At 36.7% G+C, this 24,246-nt stretch overlaps 1 protein-coding gene across 24 annotated transcripts in view; it reads right to left on the bottom strand.

Moving 5' to 3' along the window:
- Positions 1–4,383: 4,383 nt before the first annotated feature.
- LOC136835566 (leukocyte elastase inhibitor A-like) overlaps positions 4,384–24,246 on the bottom strand; it is a 60,630-nt gene continuing 40,767 nt past the window's right edge. For 7 of the 24 annotated variants that reach the window (XM_067099223.1, XM_067099229.1, XM_067099232.1 and 4 more), the window contains 2 exons: positions 11,225–11,375; positions 7,509–8,260 (listed from right to left, as the gene is read on the bottom strand). In XM_067099223.1, the coding sequence (XP_066955324.1) occupies positions 11,230–11,375 (146 nt within the window). In that variant the 3' untranslated portion in view covers positions 7,509–8,260; positions 11,225–11,229. Of the gene's footprint in view, positions 5,121–7,508; positions 8,261–11,224; positions 11,376–12,182; positions 12,334–13,129; positions 13,281–18,604; positions 20,902–24,246 lie in introns of those variants that run through there. The other 17 variants (XM_067099228.1, XM_067099234.1, XM_067099233.1 and 14 more) reach the window with 9 other exon arrangements.

The raw sequence follows: 24,246 nt of genomic DNA, 5'->3' as shown, positions 1-24,246 counted from the left end.
AACTAAGCATTTTTTTTTTTGTCTTTAACCAAAGATAATGAGGTGGACCTTGACTTGGATACTTGTGTGGAATCGACTCTGATGACCCTTCAGAACTACTCCTCTAATCAGCAATCTACAACTGGCCTATTTTCTTTAACTACTGTCTTTGCTTTGCTCTTACTTTGGAATATGGATACCATAGTTGACTGGTGAAGAGAAGGTTACTGTTGAACTTCCCAGCGTGTGAGGTTAAAGACTTACAGAATAATACTTCATGGAGGTCAGAGAAGACACTGATGAAACATGGCTAATGAACGAAGACGGTGGGCATACTAGGTTTTTTATTAAATTGATAAGATATTGCTACTTGCAGCCCCCATTACCTAAGATACTGGTGATACTATGACAGATACTACTATTCCTGCTACTCAGGTCTAGCAAGGTCTGTCAATCAATCAACTTCCTCAAGTTTTCCCATCCTAAATTTGTGTGACCATCAGCAAGTCCTTTCTATAAACATTAGGCTTCAGTAGTAGGAAACCTTCTGTCAGAATAGGCTCAAACATTTCACTTTGGGGCTGCTCTCTCCCAACAGCATCAAGGTTTATAGCCATCAAGTGATCCAGTAGACCTATCTTTTGCATGCAAGCTGAAAGCATTTACAGTACATCATTTTCTGTTGCCTTTTTAAGCCAAAGCCCTCAACCTTTTCACAAGTCTGCAGAATCATATGACATCTTTTAGGTAAGATAACCCCTTGATGCTATCAAATGCCTTTTCACTGACTAATGACTGAGGCATTTGCTGCAATACCAAATACCATTATATTGCAGTATGCACAGCAAGAGGTGCAATTTGTTAAATATTAAAAGTTACTTTCTTAAATATGACCTGTACCTAAATGAACGAGAGACATGTAAATTGCTTCAGTAAAGTATGTATCAACAAGATATGCAATTTGTTAAATGTTAAAAGTTACTTTCTCATGGTACAGTGTCTGAAAGACTTACAAGGCCTTCCAAGGAACCTGAAAAGATAAATGACTAAATCAAGAGAATAGCTCCAGTTAGGTAATGAGAGAGAGAGAGAGAGAGAGAGAGAGAGAGAGAGAGAGAGAGAGAGAGAGAGAGAGAGAGAGAGAGAGAGAGAGAGAGAGAGAGAGAGAGACACTTGTAGTCTAGTAGTGTTTGTCTTCTATCTCAAATGTGCATTCTACTTCATGAAAATTTGATTAATAAGTTAATTCCATCATTCATTGTTTTCTGAAATAAATTTCTATACAATATGCATGATGATAATAATTCTCTGTAATTTCATAAGTTCTGTGGAACATTTTCTTTACTCAGAATTTATCTACAGAAAATGACAATGCAACTCAAGAGAAATTAAAATAATATTAAATATTATGAGGACAACAAAATAACAACCCTAACTACATATAGAGTAGTAGAGTAAGATCTACCAGAAAATATTATGCTAAACCCACACACTTTTCTCTTTCCACCTTTTTGCAATATCATTGGCCACACTGCCTGGATGGTCCTTATAAATATTATTCTTACTAGTTATAAATATTATTATTAAAAGTTTATCTCAAACAATGAACCATAAATGGAGGTAAGTTGCTCTGGTCAACAAAGAATGACAATTGGGATGAGATGATGCTGAACACTGAAACTACTGAATTGTCTGAATTAAAATATACTGCATGGTTCCCTTCTCTCAGTCTGCTTGCTTAAACAAAAATGTTTTTAGTTACTGTATTTCTTGAACATTACCACAGTGCATTATACTGTTCTAATTATTTTAACACAACATGACCAACTACAATCCTTTGTTTCTTTCCTGATTTATGGTAGCATACAATACTGCATAAAATACCTAATTACTACTGAATTTATTAATATCTTCAAAGGTTAGAGAGTCGCCCTGCAAAATGAACAAATCCAGAGTGGTGATTCCGAATGAAGAACAAAAATGGGTGGTCTACTAGAAATTTGAGTTTTTGGAGGTGGGGCACACAAACATCATCACCAACGTGGCTGAAAAGAGAAGATATGGGATACTGTTGGAAAAATGTTTTGACAAGTGCAAACACCTGAATACTGTAAACAAAACCATTACCAACAAGATGGAGTTTGTTATAAGAAAACCCACTGATCATAATCAGCTTTATTCTCTGTAAAACAAACCCAGCTACACTGACTTGAAGAACTGAAAAGGAAAGGTTCCACCACACAAGCCCAGCCTGCAGTCTATCATACCCCTGAAATATCTGTCATTCTCCTGTGTATTGACAAATATATTGGATGTGTCCTGGCCCAGGTACAAGGAGCTTGAAAGGGTAGTACCTAGTTATGTATCATCAACAACATTTGGTAGGTGTACTGGCTTTTGGGACTCAACTGCAGATGGTTGTAAGTTCACAAGACTTACCAGATTTTAAGGCATAAGTTCTACTGGTTAAAATTTTGGTGTGGTCATGTTAACTGCAAGGGTCATGGCAAAGCATGTGACAACTTAGATAAATGTATTGATGACATTCAGAAGTAGTACTTATATTTGGTTAATATACAATCACTTAAAGGATCTCAAATCTATAATACAGATAAAAATCGGTTATTTTACCACTCTACAGTACTCCCATGTCCACTAATATCTTGTCTGAAGGGTTGGAGAAGAAGCTACCTGATCAAAAGATTAGCATGCAACATTTATTTGCTGTGTTGTACAAAATCCTCATGTACATGAAGTCTGTAACTAGTGGTGGTTACAATCTCCTAACAGCCCATCTGTATGTGATGAAGGGTAACCTTCCTATAATTTGTTATCATTCTTAGTGGGTTGGTTCACACTCAATATCATTAAAAAATGATTTTACACCCATTCCTGAAAGGAAGTTAACTTTCATAAAATGAAGAACTCTGGTTTCCTTGACAGTGGGTAAAGACAATGTACTGTACATGCATTCTACTGAGCACAAACTGGCTGCAGAGAACAGTTGAACTAAGCATTTTTTTTTTTTTTGTCTTTAACCAAAGATGAGGAGGAGGTGGACCTTGACTTGGATACTTGTGTGGAAGGTACTCTGATGACCCTTCAGAACTACTCCCTCAAATCAGAAATCTACAACTGGCCTATTTCTTTAACTACTGTCTTTGCTTTGCTCTTACCTTGGAGTATGGATACCATAGTTAAATGGTGAGGAGAAGGTTACTGCTGAACTTCAGGGTGCATGGTTAAAGACTTACAGAATATAATATACAACAGGGAGGTCAGAATTGATGAGGAACGTGAAATGGCTCAATGAAGATGGGGGAATACTAGGTTGCATATTAAATTGACTGGGATATTGCTACTGCAGCCACCACTACCTAAGATACTCATGACACTATGACAGATGCTACTATTCCTGCTATGCTCAGGATTAGCAAGGTCTGTCAATCACTCAACTTCCTCAAGTTTTCTGACCATCCTAAGTGTGACATGGAATGATTCAGTGATACCTTCATCAAGTCCCTTTCTACTGCAAGCACCAACATAATCAGGCTTCAGTAGTAAGAAACCTTCTGTCAGAGGAGGCTCAAACATTTCACCAGGGATGCTCTCTCCCCCAACAGCATCAAGGTTTATAGTCATCAAGTGATCCAGTAGCCCCATCTTTTGCATACGGGCTGAAAGCCTGTACATCATCTTCTGTTGCTTTTTTAAGCCACAGCTCTCACCCTTTTCACATGTCTGCTGAATCATATGACATCTTTGGGTATTTAGATAAGCCTTTGACACTATCAAATGCCTACCATGCCTGACATAAGGTCACTTGCAGGCACTTTGAAGGTGCAATACCTCTTAAATACCAACCTAATGAGATATTGCCTTCCAGTATGCACAGCAAGAGGTGCAATTTGTTAAATGTTAAAAGTTACTTTCTTAGGGTACAGTATTGAAAGCTGTATAACTGGGAGAATGAATGAGAGACATGTAAATAATAGCTTCAGTAAAGTAATGTATCATATTTCCATTCACAGATTTTACTGAAAATAAAATCTGTGGTAAGTACTGTAAATGAAAGTTACAAGAGATTACTGTACATGGATAGAGGTGTCTCAAAGACTTACAAGGCCTTCCAAGGTGACACCTTTAAAAAATAAATGACTAAATCAAGAGAGAGAGAGAGAGAGAGAGAGAGAGAGAGAGAGAGAGAGAGAGAGAGAGAGAGAGAGAGAGAGAGAGAGAGAGAGAGAGAGAGAGAGAGAGAGAGAGAGTGTCTAGTAGTGTTTGTCGTCTATCTAAAAAGTGCATTCTACTTCATGAAAATTTGATGAATAAGTTAATTTCATCATTCATTGTTTTCCATATAAATTTCTATACAATATGCACAATGATAATAATTCTCTGTAATTTCATAACTTCTGTGGAACATTTTCTTTACTCAGAATTTATCTACAGAAAATGACAATGCAACTCAAGAGAAATTACAATAATATTACAATAATGAGGACAACAAAATAACAACCCTAACTACATATAGAGTAGTAGAGTAAGATCTACCAGAAAATATTATGCTAAACCCATACACTTTTCTCTTTCCACCTTTTGCAATATCATTGGCCACACTGCCTCGATGGTCCTACAAAATTATAAATATTATTCTTACTAGTTATAAATATTATTATTAAAAAGTTTATCTCAAACAATGAACCATAAATGGAGGTAAGTTGCTCTGGTCAACAAAGAACGACAACTGGGATGAGATGATGCTGAACACCGAAACTACTGAACTGTCTGAATTAAAATATACTGCATGGTTCCCTTCTCTCAGTCTGCTTGCTTATACAAAAATGTTTTTAGTTACTGTATTTCTTGAACATTACCACAGTGCATTATACTGTTCTAATTATTTTAACGCAACATGACCAACTACAGCCTTTGTTTCTTTCCTGATTTATGGTAGCATACAATACTGCATAAAATACCTAATTACTACTGAATTTATTAATATCTTCAAAGGTTAGAGAGTCGCCCTGCAAAATGAACAAATCCAGAGTGGTGATTCCGAATGAAGAACAAAAATGGGCGGTCTACTAGAAATTTGGGTTTTTGAGCTGAGGCACACATCTTCAATTTCACCTTCGTGGCTGAAAAGAGAAGATATGGGATACTGTAGTTGGAAAAATGTTTTGACAAGTGCAAACACCTGAGTAAACAAAACCAGTACCAATAAGAGGGAGTTTGTTATAAGAAAACCCACTGATCATAATCAGCCTTATTCTCTGTAAAACAAACCCAGCTACACTCACTTGAAGAACTGAAAAAGGAAAGGTTCCACCACACAAGCCCAGCCTGCGGTCTATCATACCCCTGAAATATCTGTCATTCTCCTGTGTATTGACAAATATATTGGATGTGTCCTGGCCCAGGTACAAGGAGCTTGAAAGGGTAGTACCTAGTTATGTATCATCAACAACATTTGGTAGGTGTACCGGCTTTTGGGACTCAACTGCAGATGGTTGCTGGTAAGTTCTACTGGTTAAAATTTTGGTGTGGTCATGTTAACTGCAAGGGTCATGGCAAAGCATGTGACAACTTAGAGAAATGTATTGATGACATTCAGAAGTAGTACTTATATTTGGTTAATATACAATCACTTAAAGGATCTCAAATCTATAACACAGATAAAAATCGGTTATTTTACCACTCTACAGTACTCCCATGCCCACTAATATCTTGTCTGAAGGGTTGGAGAAGAAGCTACCTGATCAAAAGCTTAGCATGCAACGTTTATTTGCTGTGTTGTACAAAATCCTCATGTACATGAAGTCTGTAACTAGTGGTGGTTACAATCTCCTAACAGCCCATCTGTATGTGATGAAGGGTAACCTTCCTATATATTTGTTATCATTCTTAATGGGTTGGTTCACACTCAATATCATTAAAAAATTATTTTACACCCATTCCTGAAAGGAAGTTAACTTTCATAAAATGAAGAACTCTGGTTTCCTTGACAGTGGGTAAAGACAATGTACTGTACTGTACATGCATTCTACTGAGCACAAACTGGCTGCAGAGAACAGTTGAACTAAGCATTTTTTTTATTTTGTCTTTAACCAAAGATGAGGAGGAGGTGGACCTTGACTTGGATACTTGTGTGGAAGGTACTCTGATGACCCTTCAGATCTACTCCCTCAAATCAGAAATCTACAACTGGCCTATTTCTTTAACTACTGTCTTTGCTTTGCTCTTACCTTGGAGTATGGATAGCATAAGTTAAATGGTGAGGAGAAGGTTACTGCTGAATTTCCAGGGTGCATGGTTAAAGACTTACCGAATATAATATACAACAGGGAGGTCAGAGAAGACATTGATGAGGAACGTACTCATGAATGGCTCAATGAAGATGGTGGGAATACTAGGTTGCATATTAAATTGATTGGGATATTGCTGCTACAGCCACCATTACCTAGGATACTCATGACAATATGACAGATGCTACTATTCCTGCTATGCTCAGGTTTAGCAAGATTTGTCAATCACTCAACTTCCTCGAGTTTTCTGACCAACCTAAGTGTGACATGGAATGATTCAGTGATACCTTCATCAAGTCCCTTTCTACTGCAAGCACCAACATAATCAGGCTTCAGTAGTAAGAAACCTTCTGTCAGAGGAGGCTCAAACATTTCACCGGGGATGCTCTCTCCCCCAACAGCATCAAGGTTTATAGTCATCAAGTGATCCAGTAGCCCCATCTTTTGCATACGGGCTGAAAGCCTGTACATCATCTGTTGCTTTTTTAAGCCAAAGCTCTCACCCTTTTCACATGTCTGCTGAATCATATGACATCTTTGGGTATTCAGATAAGCTTTGACACTATCAAATGCCTACCATGGCTGACATAAGGTCACTTGCAGGCACTTTGAAGGTGCAATACCTCTTAAATACCAACCTAATGAGATATTGCCTTCCAGTATGCACAGCAAGAGGTGCAATTTGTTAAATGTTAAAAGTTACTTTCTTAGGGTACAGTATTGAAAGCTGTATAACTGGGAGAATGAATGAGAGACATGTAAATAATAGCTTCAGTAAAGTAATGTATCATATTTCCATTCACAGATTTTACTGAATATAAAATCTGCGGTAAGTACTGTAAATGAAAGTTACAAGAGATTACTGTACATGGATAGAGGTGTCTCAAAGACTTACAAGGCCTTCCAAGGTGACACCTTTAAAGAATAAATGACTAAATAGAGAGAGAGAGAGAGAGAGAGAGAGAGAGAGAGAGAGAGAGAGAGAGAGAGAGAGAGAGAGAGAGAGAGTGTGTGTGTGTGTGTGTGTGTGTGTGTGTGTGTGTGTGTGTGTGTGTGTGTGTGTGTGTGTGTGTGTGTGTGTGTGTGTGTGTGTAGTATTTGTCTTCTATCTCAAAAGTGCATTCTACTTCATGAAAATTTGATGTATAAGTTAATTTCATCATTCATTGTTTTTCAAATAAATTTCTATACAATATGCATGATGATAATAATTCTCTGTAATTTCATAACTTCTGTGGAACATTTTCTTTACTCAGAATTTTTCTACAGAAAATGACAATAGAACTCAAGAGAAATTACAATAATATACTACAGTATTATGAGGACAACAAAATAACAACCCTAACTATGTATAGAGTAGTAGGGTAAGATCTACCAGAAAATATTATGCTAAACACCCATACACTTTTCTCTTTCCACCCTTTGCAATATCATTGGCCACACTGCCTCGATGGTCCTACAAAATTATAAATATTATTCTTATTAATTATAAGTATTCTTATTAAAATGTTTATCTCAAACAATGAACCATAAATGGAGGTAAGTTGCTCTGGCCAACAAAGAACGACAACTGGGATGAGATGATGCTGAACACCAAAACTACTGAACTGTCTGAATTAAAATATACTGCGTGGTTCCCTTCTCTCAGTCTGCTTACTTATACAAAAATGTTTTTATTAGTTACTGTATTTCTTGAACATTACCACAGTGCATTCTACTATCATAATTATTTCAACCAACATGACCAACTACAGCCTTGGTTTCTTTCCAGATACCCTTTATACTCTAGTTGCATATATCACTGCATAAATGCCTAATTACTACTAACATTTAGAATAATCTTCAAAGGTTAGATAGTCGTCCTGCAAAAAGAACACATCCAGAATGATGATTCTGAATGAAGAACAAAAATGGGTGGTCTACTACAAATCTGGTTGCTTGACTTAGGGAACGCTTCCTCAATCTCACCAAAACTGGAAAGAGAAGATACAGAATACATGGAAAAATGTTTTGACAAGTGCAAACACCTGATTACACATAAACAGTACCAATCAAATGGGGTTTGTTACAAGACAACACAATGATCATAATAAGCCTTATTCCCTGCCACACAGACCCAGCTATGCTGACATGAAGAACTGAAAAAGGAAAGGTTCCACCACACAAGCCCTGCCCACAGTCTACCATCTGCTTGGATTATCTGTCATTCTTCTGTGTAGTGATAAGATTGGATGTGTAGTGTATCCTACACCTAAACAGAGTTCTTTCCCAGTTTTTTTGCACACTTTATCAACTTCTTCATTATGTATCTGCTTTTTCACTTTCACATTGAGTTCACTTGTGCATTACTGTATCTCTCCACCTTAATGGGTTCAATGAGTTTTTTGTATTTTGCATTTCTTTCCTTCCACCACCACAGTCTTGTCATGTCATCAGTGCTTCCCTGTGAGCATGGGCTCTCTTTTGTGATATTTGTAGTCTCTCTTTCTGTTCACTGCCTAAGCAGAATTACCTTTTACAGAAAGGCATTGGCTCTTGCTTAGAATGTCTAGAATCTCCAATTTTCGTATATTTTTAGCTTGGTGTTCTTTGCAAGTTTTTTATCATAGATGTTCTTTGCAATTTTTTTTTATCATACTGAAATATAGTCTAAGCATGTATTTTACAGGAATACTCTTTCAATGATAATGGCTGCCTTGTGCTCCCTTTCCATTCTTAAATTCATTACTATTTTTATGTTTTCATTTCAAGCTAACTTTCGGGGCAAAATGCTCATGACCTACAGTATAAGTTTGAGCCTGTAGGGAATATTCTTTTGCTTACAATATTCACAGCAAGTTCCTTGTACGTATTAACTCTGATTCTTGTTTTTATGGTGGTGGCTGCCTTGACCCCTGTTTTGTTTCATATCTATTGTTATCTTAAAGATGTCATTTATTGGACTGTACGAACTGAAATGTCTTTTATTGTTGTCTCTGATCTCCCCCACCCCTTTCTGTCCTAGCCTTCATGGGAAAGTGTTATCCTACTACATATAGCTACAAGCTTTGCTTTTCAGAGAATATTCTTTGTACATATTCATATTGATTTAGTTTTTTACATCTCTACAGGAATAATTTTTTATGATCAGTTCACAGTAATAGATACTCTCAGCATTTCATTACTTCCATGTTTTTTATTGTGCTATAGTGGTGCTTCTCCCTACTTGTGCTGACATTCTGAGAAGAATTTGACCTTAATCACACCTCAGCATTTTCCTTTCACATGTTAGGGGCCACAGTTTTTCAGGCTGGCTTATAGTATATTCCAGTCAGCTTTATGAATACTGAATAAAGATATGTTTTGTGAGGTTATTTTTTAAAAGAGAAACTATACGTATAGGTTGTCACTTGTGTTCAATTCAACTCTACCCATGATGTTGGATGAGCTCAGAGTGAACCACTGATGAATGAGTTCCAAGCATTTTGAGAGATATGTATTTGTTTCACTTTCATTGATACTGCACAGATTATCTGAGTTCATGATCTGTTATTATACATTTCCTTTTTTTTGCACCTGGTATTTTTCATTATATTTCCATCAGTCAATTATTGTAATGCCCAAACCATAGGTTTGTATAAGTAAGCAGACTGAGAGAAGGGAACCAAGCAGTATATTTTAATTCAATTGAAAATGAAAGAGATTCCGGCATAATTTTTTCAAATGATTTGTTTCCACAATTTGACATTTGTTGTCGATAATATTTCAGACATTCACACGAAAGTCCAACTGTTGGCTTTTCTGTACTGGTTGAAGTTCTTCATCAAATGTCCATGGGTCTAACAGTTGTGACTAGTTCTAAGATGTGTCAAAATTACTAGTATGAAGATATGATGAGTGTCATATCCAAGATTGGGCTAAAAAATTTTTACATATGTTCACAGTTTCAAATACTCTGCCATTCAATGATTCTATTTTGTGTGAATCAATTGAAACCATCTCTGAAATTTGTGAGAAATTTTATCTGTTGTAATTTTTTTGGATTAAATTTCATTTGTTTCCACAATTTGACATTTTTCTGTAATGGCTATCATATTGCTAATATTTGATGACATTCAAAGAAGCACTGCTTGGCAAAAAAAACTGTTATGCTTTGTTGGTTATATGGCTGCAAATTAACTGTTGATGTTACAATTTATGACTTATTGAGTCTGTACATATGATGACTGAAGGTTAACTAGTCGCCCAGAAAATAAACAAATCCAGAATGAAGATCTATTCAAGAATAAAATGTCAACATAAATTTTTTGGTCTAAGAACAGTTAAACATCACAGCTAAAGTTCTAAAAAATGTTTTGCTAAGAAGAGCAAAGCAATGATGAAACACAAGCAACTATTCATGTATCTGTGTCAGATGAAACCAGTCAATTTGATGATTCGCAAATGAACTGTCATCTTCTCCCAAGAATAAAATGATACTGTAGGTCATCAAACAATAAAAACCAATTATTTCACCTGCTTTACTAATCATGTTCGTAACCATTACATGAATTATTTCAAAGTAAACCACAAAAATCATGTGAAAAAGACCATTAAAGCAATGATTCTATTTTTGATCATCCTGAAACAAATACAGTACAATTTTGAATCCACATATTTCTACATTTTTACCATCTCTGTATAATTTGTGAAGCTGAAATTTTATCTGTTGTGTGAAGAAGTTTTTTTGGATTATAATTTCAGTGGGTTTCCATAGCACTTCCTGTCACTAAAAATGACAAATTTCTGCATAATGGCTATCATATTGCTCATAATTCTGATGTGAAAAAAAGAAGCACTGCTTGGCAAAAAAAACTGTTATGCTTTGTTGGTTATATGGCTGCAAATCTCAGATTCGATGAATATTTGGAGAGCTCTACTGTAACATGCTTCAAATCAATTTATGACTTATTATGTACCTGTTCTATGATGACTGAAGGTTAACTAGTCGCCCAGCAAAATAAACAAATCCAGAATGAAGATCTTGAATGAAGAATAAAAATGGGTGGTCAACAATAAATTTTTTTGTCTGAATACGTAGTCGTGCAGAACACGCCATAAACATCACAGCTGTAAAGACAAGAAATAAGATGGCTCGAAAAAATGTTTTGCTAAGAAGAGCAAAGCAATGATGAAACACAAGCAACACTATTCATGGGTATCTGGATCCTGCTAAGGTACGTTTCACAGATGAAACCAGTCAATTCTGCATGATTCGCAAATGAACTCGGTTCTGTCTTCTGGTGCCCAAGTCAATAAAATGATACTGTAGGTCATCAAACAATAAAAACCACCAGGAAAATAATTTTTACAAAATTCATAATCACACTTCAAAGTGTACCAAACCATACGCAACTGGTACCAGCCAAGGCAAATAATCATCACTTGGGCGTAACCATTACATGAATTATTTCCATAGTAAACCACAAAATCATGTGAAAAAGACCCAAAAGTAAAGCAATAGAAAGCAGCAGCAAAACTAAAAGGGCACCTTTCAGACTTGATCATCCTGAAACAAATACAGTACAATTTTGGGAACGAATCCCCATATTTCTACATTTTTACCATCTCTCTATAATTTGTGAAGTTGAAATTTTATGTTGTGTGAAGATGTTTTTTTTTGGATTATAATTTCAGCGGGTTTCTATAGCAATTCCTGTCACTAAAAATGACAATTTCTGCAACCACATATATCTTCAGGAATTTTAATGGCTATCATACTGCACATAATTCTGACATGAAAAAAGAAGCACTGCTTAGTAAGAAAAATTGTTATGTTTTGTTGGGTGATATGGTTGCAAATATCATGCTCAATGAATATTTGGATAGCTCTACTGTTATATGCTTCAAATCAATTTATGTCTTATTGATATGTACCTGTTCTATGATAACTGAAGGTTAACTAGTCGCCCAGCAAAATGAACAAATCCAGAATGAAGATCTTGAATGAAGAATAAAAATGGGTGGTCAACAATAAACTTTGTTGTCTCAATAGGCATTCTTGCACAAAACCCAACAAACATCACAGCTGTAATGACAAGAAATAGGATGGATGGAAAAAATGTTTTGCTAAGAAGAGCAAAGCAATTATGAAACACAAGCAAGAATCTGGATCCCACTAAGGTATGTTTCACAGATGAAACCAGTCTATTCTGCATGATAAGCAAATGAACTCGGTTCTGTCTTCTGGTAGCCAAGTGTCAATAAAATTATACTGTAGGGTCATCAGACAATAAAAAACCACCAGGAAAAATAATTTTTACAAAATTCATAATCTCCACACTTCAAAGTGTAAGCTGCAAACCATACGTCAACTGGTACCAGCCAAGGCAAATAACCATCACTTGGGCGTAACCATTACAAGAATTATTTCCACAGTAAACAGCAAAATCATGTGAAACAGACCCAAAAATAAAGTGATAGAAAGTAGCAGCAAAACTAAAAGGGTACCTTTCAGACTTGATCACCCTGAAACAAATACAGTACAGTTTTGGGAACGAATCCCCATATTTCTACATTTTTACCATCTCTGCATAATTTGTGAAGTTGAAATTTTATGTTGTGTGAAGATGTTTTTTTTGGATTATAATTTCAGTGGGTTTCCTGTCACTAAAAATGACAATTTCTGCAACCACATATATCTTCAGGAATTTTAATGGCTATCATACTGCACATAATTCTGATGTGAAAAAAGAAGCACTGCTTGGTAAGAAAAATTGGTATGTTTTGTTGGGTGATATGGTTGCAAATATCATGCTCAATGAATATTTGGATAGCTCTACTGTTATATGCTTCAAATCAATTTATGACTTATTGATATGTACCTGTTCTATGATAACTGAAGGTTAACTAGTCGCCCAGCAAAATGAACAAATCCAGAATGAAGATCTTGAATGAAGAATAAAAATGGGTGGTCAACAATAAACTTTGTTGTCTGAATAGGCATTCTTGCACAACAGTCCATAAACATCACAGCTGTAAAGACAAGAAATAGGATGGATGGCAAAAATGTTTTGCTAAGAAGAGCAAAACAATGATGAAACACAAGCAAGGCTAATTCATAGGAATCTGGATTCTGCTAATGTATGTTTCACAGATGAAACCAGTCAATACTGCATGATAAGCAAATGAACTCGGTTCTGTCTTCTGGTGACCAAGTGCCAATAAAATTATACTGTAAAGTCACCAAGCACAATAAAAAGCCACCAGGAATAATCATCTTTACAAAATTTATTATCTCCACATTTCAAAGTGTAAGCTGCAAACCATATGTCAACTGCTACCAGCCAAGGCACACAATCATCACTTGGGCATAACCATTACAAGAACTATTTCCATAGTGAACAGCAAAATCAGGTGAAAGGGACCCAAAAGTAAAGCGATAGAAAGTAGCAGCAAAACTAAAAGGGTACTGTTCAGACTTGATCTCCCTAAAACAAACGTACACTGTTTTGGAACTCCAAGGACTGCCTTTGGTATGAGGCTTCTGTACCACTGACAATGTATCAGAGTATTAGAAATACTGTGCCGCACAAGGGAGAGTATATCACAACAATGTGTTAATCAACCTTACAAAAAATGTCGTGGTAGTATGAAAAAAAGGGTTTGTTCAATTAAATATTTTCTTTTATTATGTTTATTTTATGTGTTTTTGTTGTGAATATCTGATGTAAGTTTTCATTTTTGTTTTTTCTTTTTTTACTTGCAGTTTGCTTGAGAGTGGTAGGGTAGAGTGGACTCCCCTTCACCTATATGCCCACAGTTGTACAGTACTGTACTGACTTTGAATGAAAGTATCTTGGCTGACGGAGCAGTGAAGGGAAACAAGGCCTTCATTCACCTCCTGGATGTTTGCCCTGCTTTGCAGCAAATATTATCTGCAAATTAGCAGTGTAAACTGAGAGTCTGATTTATTCACGTTCCCAGTAGAAAGTGATAATGCATGGCACTGGCAAGTGATTGTTGTCGGAGTGTCCCATGGCTAATAGTGAAGTTGTATTAGAATATCTAGAATTCTAATTGAAGAAAAACACATTTGGTTCTCAAATAATCTTTGCTGGACAATCCCAAGTAGACTTGATAAAGATTTATATTTCAAGCATTGGATATTTCTGTTCTGTAGATTAAGATTAATAAATTAGATTAAGATTCTTAAGAGTTTTATTATTAACCTCTAAATTTGTTCTCTGACATTTCATCTTCAACAGTGTACTGAAAAAAGCCCCTTCAACAACCTATAAAGTATACGTAACAATGTAAACAATTCAGGGATCACACAGCAGATTCATTAAGGGCAATTCCCATCTTAATAAAGAAAAACTGATACTTTCATCCAGTTGTAGCTAGACTTTGTGGTAGGACGTACATAAAAGTTAGAAAAGCTGAACAAAGAAATTTGATGACACCAGAAAGACTGGAAAGGAGTGGTTCTAGCTGTGCCATTCCAATAAGGGAACCCACCTCCCTGCCTAGAAAGATGATCATCTGGTCCTGACTAAAGGGCTAATAGACAGTACTCTCCTGCTGCTCGTCCCCTAACTCCAGCTCACCCACTGTCTAGTGTGGCTTCTTCCTAGACTCCTCTGCCAGGACCTAATGTACTTGAGAAGCCTCTACGCACGCCTTGCACTCCTGGAACTACTGAGAACGCTCTATTTGACTTCTCAAAAGGAAGCACTGTCGGATGAACACTTGTATGATGAAACTGCAGAGTTTTGCTGGTACTCCAAGAAGAAACTGCCTTCACAGAAATCTTCAACTGAGCTGGAGGTACCTTTAAGACAGATGGCCCTTCTAAGACTCTGTTGCTTCCTTTAACTGACCATTCTGCTTCGTATAAAAGGTTGTGGCTCCTCCATGGGCTCTGATTATCTTTTCACTATCTTTCTCTACCATATCAATATTTTAAAAATTCTACCATCTCCGCAACTGCTCTTCTATTGACCTGTTGCCTTCTTTTGAATGACGGTCATTGCCAAGTACACCCAAGCCTCTTACGAGTACACTCCTGGTTTGCCAAATACACCCAAGCCTCTTACAAGTACACTCCTGGTTTGATACTGTGTTCTGAAGCAGTGACAGATAAATGCGCTCTTTCAGCTGATGGTAAGCCTGAAGTGGATGACATAGGTAATGCATGCTGCCTCATGCTCTCCCTAGGATGTTCTTTGTTTTTTTATACTGCATTCATTATGTCTACTCTCTGCTATTGAAAGTGATCATGAAGAAGGATGAGACATTCAAAGACCTCTCCAGCACTCTTTCTTTGGCTGCTCTGTGATCTTCATGAGAGTGGCTTTTAGGATATAGCTGCAGCAATTATTGTCAACCCTTGCAGACCCTCTACCACTTCCCCTTTCCATGGAAAGTGGTTACGATTCATTACATTGTGTAATGAACAAAATATTCCTCTCAAAGCCTTGGTTTGACATTAGAGGATTTCTTAATTTACCTCAGGAATCTCAAGAAGCTCACTATTTCAGCTATTAAGGATAACAAGTTGGCTCTTTTGAGGTTTTCCTTCATCATGGAATGGGTCTCGATAATGACTGTAACAACTCAGACCTGTTGCCATTTTGCTCAGTGGCTCTTTAGGCCTACGGTTGTATGTTCAAGTTGTGACTTGGCTTTGGTAATATGCAGCCTCATTATACCTCCTTAAAAACCCCTAGCAAAAGCCTCCTTATTGGACTTGACCATCAAGACAAGTGTCCTCATTATTCAGTGAGCTCCATCCATACTTTGTCAGAAGTCTCATTCTATCTACTGGTTTCTAGTGGGAATTAGGTTGACCCAGGAGTGTCTTGTTAAGACTTGATCATCTGTAAAACATGATTCATTCACAGGCGCCTTTGCTATTCCTACACTGTGTCTCTGCAGACAAAGACAGACTTCTCTGTCTAGTGAGAACCACCAAGATTTATCTTCAACAAAACCAAGATTATCCTCTCGGCTTTAGATCAAATCTCAGGTGGTCTGTGCCTTTTTTCCTTTTCTAGCTTTAAATATCTGAAGCTCTTAGCAATCTTGAGGACAGGCACTTGGCATTGGCAGAATACCTTTTCTAGGTTTCGCTAAGAAATGTGGCTCATATATGTTTTGATGTCTAGATTCATCCTAATATTCTTTATAACCAATGTCCCTCCTATTTGGGCACATGTGGAAGAATAGTTTCCAAGACAATACCATTCTGCCTGCTGTAGCTAAATAGTATCTAATCAAGGATTTCAATTTCCTAATGAAAATCCATTACTTTACAAATTACCCACTACACCATATGAAACAGCATTTACTTTCTCTTTGGACTCCTGATGTTTTCATAATCTTTCCATCATAAGTTGCAATGCAGGCTATTACCGATTCATGGGTTTGTAAAGAACAAACATCATCATTATAAAAATTTTTGTAAAACCACATTTATCATAATACTGAGTGTCCTTCTATCTTCCCAGCATTTTTTTCATGGTAAAGTTGGCATGAAAGAGTACAGATTGATGGGACTGTGGTCTGCAGTTTGAGCAAAATCAGTAGGGTCTTAGCCTCTCAAGTCTTTTCTAGCCAGTGCAACTGGAGAACTCCTTCCATGGAATAACACTATTTATGACTACTGTGTTTGTGCAAAAACACATTATATCAGCATGTTTTGAGGTAATTGGTTATGCTGAGAAAATGAGGATGATGGGATGGTGAAAAGCACACACAATTCTCAAATCTGAGGATAAAGACAAGGTGGCAGATCAAGAAAATGCTGACAAGATGGGAGGAGGGATGTGATGGAGCACTGAGGACTAGTGCAGTAGGCGGTCCCCGGTTACTGGAGGGGGTTCTATTCCCGGCGGTTTAACGATGACCAAAAATTGCTGATAACAGAAAATTGGCGATAGCAGCACTAATAACCTGCTTATTGGCACTGATAACCAGAGATTGGCGCCGCTGTTAAGTAGGGATTGGCACGAATAACCGGAGATCGGCGTCAATAAGCGGAGATCAGCATATATCGGCACCAAAAATTCAGTTATTCGTTGTAGCTACACAAGCACCATAAAACCAGATCGCCGATAGCCGAGGCCGCCAATAAGTGGGGACCGCCTGTGCTAAAAAACAAATGTGTTTGCACAAAATACAGGCAAATATATATGTATGGGTGGGGATCAATGTACTTCACATAATCCTTCTATTGAGATATATGAAGCACCCTATGTTATACAAGTTTTCTCCATGGGTTTCATTCTTGATTCAGCAACAGCAATATCACAAAATTATACATTTGAGTGCCCTCCACAACCATTCATGCAGCACCAAAATTATTTTTCAGTTTTATTTTCAGTAGTCTTAAATAGTAAAAATATACTACCTAGAAAGATAAGAACTAAGTCGGCAAGTGAAAGGACTTACAACGTGCAAACCTGTGGTTCCTTGGTTCATGAAATATTAAGAAACTCTTGACATATATTTAATAATGAAGTTTTAGCCTGTGACAGTATGAACACCACTAATATACTGGGTAAATACCATACTGTACACATAACAAAATGGCAGTTGGGAGGATTAGAGAGGTCATTCTTTAAGGGACTGATTAAACCTGAGCATATTTCAAGAGGAAGAATTAGTGCTAAACTTAATATTTTGGTGTAATAGGTGGAAAAGCACAAGAGCCAGTTAGCTTACAAACTCTATGTATAAAATAGTATATTCTGACCACATATGAAGCTGCTCAATCTATCTACTACAGTGATGAGAGCAACTTTGCCAAGCAGTATGCAAGTTATGCAAGCACAAAGTTGAAAATTGCACAGAGACTGTTTTAGAAAGCAAAGAACTCCTCATGATAAGCAATATCTCAAAATGTTATCATGAAGGAGGCTTCAGCAAGCCATGGAATACTAATTCAGGAAGAGACAGAAAACCTTTGAGGTTTTCAAAACATCCCTCATTCTCAGCCTCTACAAACATTGCATATCATTAAATAACCCAAGCATTCATATGAAACAAGGCTTTAAGGCAATTAAATCACAAAGCAAGCTTACAATTTACCATTCTTAGTTCTTTGAAAAAGCACTGTTGATCATCATTGTAATAATGAATTCTCATACACCTGATATTTTTAACCTTTCAGCAAACTAAGGTTCCAAGCCAGCCACAGCTACAATCTGTCAGCAGGCATTAAGATCCCCAGAGTCTGTAGTACATACAAGAATTTTAGCCAACAAATATTTTGTGTAGTCGCAGATACTCAAGATATAAGAACAACTTTCTTAAAACTACTGGAAATATATCACCAAACAAATAAAAGAAAGCAATAATTCTGATACCGTTTATTATTTTACCAATGCTGAAAGATTACCAATGCTGAAAGATGAAAAACTTAAAAATATTTTTATTTTATACTCATTACTGTAGAGTATTTGTTTAAAACCCAAATTCCGTCATTACTCATACACCAGTTTTGTAGATTTTTACAGGACCTTACTGTACATTAGCCTAACAGTAAATAAAACCCCAAAACCTTGGCTTATGGTCAAGAGGACCTTACTTCTAATAGCTGGGTGAAAACGCTCTCATCTATTCATCCAACACTATATAAAAATATGATAACCTTTACCAAAAATAAAGCATGAGAAACCAACTGACATTCAAGTAGGCAAATAAAAATTTCTGACTAGAGAACATAAAGCAAAAAATATCACACAGTTGAAAATGAATGGGGTGAACATGTCACTTACAAGCTTATAAAGCATAGCTGCAGCTAGGTGCTCTAACATAATACTAATATACATAAGAAATCAAAATAAACCCTAACCAGCGTAATATAATTGATAAAAACCTCTCTGTTGTGAATAACTTTCAAACAACTTCATGCTCACAGAGTAAATGACAACAAAGATCTGATTTGCATTCATGAATTTGCTGGTCAGATATACTGTACTACAGCAAAATTACAGGGAAAGTGAAGATAATAACTTTAACATTTCAAGTGTAAGATATAAAAGTGCACAGACAGTATTCAAATGATATAACTGTGAAATTTAGAAGTGCACAGGGTTGTTTTAACTAGAAAGCAATATATCTGATAATGAGAAACTTCAAAAATTCTCATCATCAAGGAGGCTCAAAACAAGTTTTAGTAAATTATTTCAGGAAGAGATATAAACATTTTCTTATAGCTTTCCACAACATATACTATTCTCCATCTCCTTAAATTAATGTTTTATGGAAAAGGACCTAAATACTGTATACCATGTACTGTATTTGTAATAATAGTAAAAGTTGTGCTATATGATTTTTATTAACTGACATTTTCAAAACCTGTATTACTTTCCGTCTAACTGTGAATTAATATTTCATTTTAAGAAAAAGGTACCTAATTGCTGGGTATTTGTAAATAGTAATTTTATGAATTAGGTATAAATGCTTGGACATAGCTAAAGGCACCTAATTACTGGGAGTTATTATTATTATTATTCGGAAGATGGGCCCTATTCATATGGAACAAGCCCACCAAAGGGGCCGCTGACTTGAAACTCAAGCTTCCAAAGAATAAGGTGTTCGTTTGGAAGAAGTAAGAAGAGGTAAGGGGCAATCCAGAAAGAAGAGATCTTGCTTATTAAAAAAGAAAAAATAAATTAATAAATATATAAAAATGTATTAAAAGGCAAGGAGAATAGTAAATAGAAATAGGTGTGTAGCATTTTTTATGAATTAAGTACAAATGAATGGACTTAGCTGTATGCTGAGGAGAATTCTGGAAATCTACACACAACTGTGTGCAATAGCAACATTTATACCTCACAAAGGGGTCAAACCCTTGCCTTTCACTGGAGAGTATTGGGTTTGATCACAATGTAAGGTAGAAATGTATATCAAGATTACACTGCAGTGTACTAGTTATGAAGTGGACCACAACCCTGAGTAATTCAACTGCAGCCTAACTGTTGAATATTCAAGTTCTTCTCACAATGACTTCTATGTTTAGCCTACATTTATATTAGAGGATAATAGTGACTTAATCTCTGACAGCATTCAACAACCCCATGATGTTCATAGAATATGAAGTATGATAATTTAGGGTAATCAATGAAGATTGTACTTAAAAGCTACATGCTGCATGCTATTTCCAATAAAAGAAGAATACCTAGTTCATGACAGCAGTAGCACCTCAACTTAGCAGGCACTCTGGGGGTCTGGCCTTTTTGCTAAATAACAAAGTCCATTAAGTAACAAAAAACCTATATTATAGTATGAACTTTAATATTTTTGAGATCTCTTACAGCTACCAGCAATTCCACATAGTTCCTAACCTAAAGTGACTTGTACTTTACAATTGACATTCAATTCAAGAGATATATCTACAAATATATCTCATCTACAATGGCAGCACAGATAAAAAAATAATTATAATGTGGTAGCTACGTACAGGTGTCCGCTAGGTTGAGGTGCTACTGCATTTTAAAAAAAACCCATGAGAGTGATTACGGATTAACAAGTTTGCCTGCAAAATACACAAGTTTAGAGTGATTATCGCGAATGTAGAACATAAACGGATGATCCGCAACAAATTGAGAAGTCCGCACCATCATTCTTGTGTTTGCAACCAGACCTGTTAAAAATTAATACAAATTAAGGAAAAGTACAGTAGTTACCTCTGTGGAACTACTGACTATTAAAAAAACAAATACCTTATAATCGCTAACTCACTTTTTATTTCATCAACTGTTCCCTATCTTTTCAGGAAAACCTACACTGCTTCATGCGCTACTGTAAAACAGTGTATGGCAAAAAATCCAGGAAAATCTTCTTTTACTCAAGTCAGCTTCTGAGGGGATAAGCAGTTAAATCTAAGATTCCACTTCAGAATGCTAATTGCCAGGTAACAGAGAATTATCATTCTAGAAAGAATGAGCTCAGATCATTCTCCCATGAATATTCCTTCTAAACCAGAAATCCCCTACTTAAATTATCCTGAGGCTGTTTAGATCTTCGTTGGCTGAGTCGGTTGAGCTTCAGACTGTCACTCGATGGGCCGGAGTTCAATCCCCCGGCCGGTTGATGACGAGTTAGAGGAATTTATTTCTGGTGATAGAAATTCATTACTCGCTATAATGTGGTTCAGATTCCACAATAAGCTGTAGGTCCCGTTGCTAAGTAACCAATTGGTTCTTAGCCACGTAAAATAAGTCTAATCCTTCGGGCCAGCCCTAGGAGAGCTGTTAATCAGCTCAGTGGTCTGGTAAAACTAAGGTATACTTAATTTATTTTTGTGGGAAAGAACCAACTGGTGAAGATACATAGATGGCACACCAAATAAAGCAACAGACCTACACTCATGGAACATGACAAGATTTTAAACTTTTTAGTAAAGTTATACAATTTTCCTAAGCCTGGGTAACTAGGGAGGGTTGGAGTCAGGAGGGGCATCCATCCATAAAACATCATTTGCTAAAACAGATGATGAAATCAGCTGCTCCTGAACACAAGGAAGAGGCTCAATATTCTGATGACGCTATAAATATATGCAGTTATCCTTTATTAAATAAGTACAAAGTGAAGCTACTGCTAGCCTTAATAGATATCTTCACTGAACTGGTATGTGGCGCAGTCAGCAGGGTGTGGGGGTCAACTCAAGCAAAACTGAGACTTCACTGAAAGTCTATCTTGTACCCCTCTCCCGCTCCATATTTTGCTTTGCATACATATTGTTTATAAAACTGCTATTTGTGCATAAAAATACAGTAGACTGTGCTTGGTGTTACCTTTCATTCATAGCTTTCTTTTTCACAGCACTTAAAATATATCATCTGATATTGCATAAAAAAACAAAGCTTTATTCATAAAGCCTTTTAGTATTCCATTATTACTGAATACTGTTCTGTTTGGATGTCAGCAGCATCCTGGGATCTTAATCTTTTTGATACTTCCTCCTGAAATGGTGGTTTAGTTATGATTTAAACCATACTTAGAAGGTATCCTGTTTGGCTATTTTCCACATACCCCACTCAAAATATGACAAAATTTTTAAGCAATTTGTATTTTTCCTAACATACAAACCTGAGGTCTTTACATATTGGTATGTGCAATGAGTATTTCTGAATACTTTTCCATCAAGTCTATTGAAGATTACTGTGCTTGTCCTAGGGGAGACTTTGCACTACTTCAAGCCAACACTTTTCCATAAAGCCTATCGAAGTTTACTCCGCTTATCCTAGGGGAGACTCCGTACTCCTTCAAGCAAATCGCTACGTTTTTGTGCTTGTGAGATTTCAGTCTCTCCTCAAAGTTCTTTCACATGGCTTCTCTCCCTCAAGTGACTAATGCACGTTCGTTCAGGGTACGTCTCACGATGATTCTCGACGATCCTTGGTACTGCCAAGCTCTCGGGCAAAGAGTCCCTTGGACAAGACTGACTTCTCAGACATGGTTGCAACCCAAGAAAGTATAAAGTAGCTGCGAAACTAACAAATTTAGCAGTGAGGTTGTCCTTGTCTTGACAGGGGCAACCAGCTCAGAAGTTGCAAGTTGTCCTTGGCCAACTTTTGTTGTTGAAAGTGTGGTCCCTCATGTAGGGATGCCCCTTCATTCCCTTCCAGGTGAAGAGAGACAGGACTTAGCCTGAAGGTTAGATAGCAAGAATTATTGGTGAGGTGTAGTTACACTCTCCCCCGACAGGGATTCTTCATTCCTCGAAGCTTGACCAGAATGGCAGGCATCTGCACTTTAATTACGTGGAACTTAAAGCAGCCTCTCTAGCTTTTCATAGTAGACATTAGCACATTCAATATAGCGACTAACCAGATGCATTCCAGACAAAATGGCTGTCATTACAAACAAGTTTGATCGCTAGAGTCAGTAGATAGAGACACCCAGTCTTAGATCCTGACGTTCCAGATGTTTGTTCAACCTCTGAAGAAGGTTGATCATAGTCCTCCTACTCTTGACTTACTGAAGTTGTCGCTGTTCTACTCTGTCTCCTTGCACCCTTGGACAAAAGCAAGGTTGTCTTTTGTTTCTATATATACTCAAGAGACTTACGCCTTTCTGCCGTTCTGTCTGTTTCGACGGCGATCAGCAGGGTTGATCATTCCGATCCTATGGTCCTGTGGTTACAAAATGACCTTGAGCCACTCGTAGCTTCCATTAATACTATTTGAGCTTCTGCCAAAAGAATTAGCACAAGCTACTCATTTTGCATCCTGTGAGATGCCACACTCACAGTACGTACCCATCCTGGCAGCGTGCATTCCTTTAATTATTAAATTTTGGAATAGTAATCCCTCTTGCAGTACAGACAGTCCCTGCTTACCGGTGGCATCGGTTAACAGCGTTTCGGTTTTATGATGCTTGGCTAATGATGTTGTTAACCAGATTTTCGGAGTTGGTAGGCGGTTTACTGGCATGGGTAGGTGGTTTACCGGTGTCAGTAGGTGGTTTATCGGCGTCGTGAATGCCATTTATTACCATAATTATTGTGATCCTCTGATTAACAACGATTTTTGGTTATCAGCGCTTGGTTGGGAACGTAACCCCCGTTGAGGGCTTTAGTTTTCAGATATGTAATCTCAGACTAACTGCTTTCCCCCCTCCTGCACTGACAAGGTTAAAAAATCATTAATTCAATATGTGGTTCTCATTTACGGAACAGGAATAATTTTTAGGGAAGAGATGAAAAATGGGAGCTTTTACTTTTTAAGGAAGTCTCTTTAGCTTAAACATTTCACTTGATTATTGAGGTTTTACATACTCTAATTATTACACTACAAAAATACTGTATGCTTAACTTCTTAATAAATAATGTAAGCAGTGTTTATAAATACGTCACACGACAGAAGAGAGAAAGGAAGCATGCGTTGAAAACGAGAAAACAACATAATAATGTGAAAGAAAAAGCTCAAATTCATGTACTGTATATCCTTAAACTAAAAAAGAGAAATTTTTACAGAAGTAAAGG

This window comes from Macrobrachium rosenbergii, chromosome 55, assembly GCF_040412425.1.
Source record: "Macrobrachium rosenbergii isolate ZJJX-2024 chromosome 55, ASM4041242v1, whole genome shotgun sequence".
NCBI lineage: Eukaryota > Metazoa > Arthropoda > Malacostraca > Decapoda > Palaemonidae > Macrobrachium > Macrobrachium rosenbergii.
This window is presented reverse-complemented; position numbering and strand designations above follow the sequence as displayed.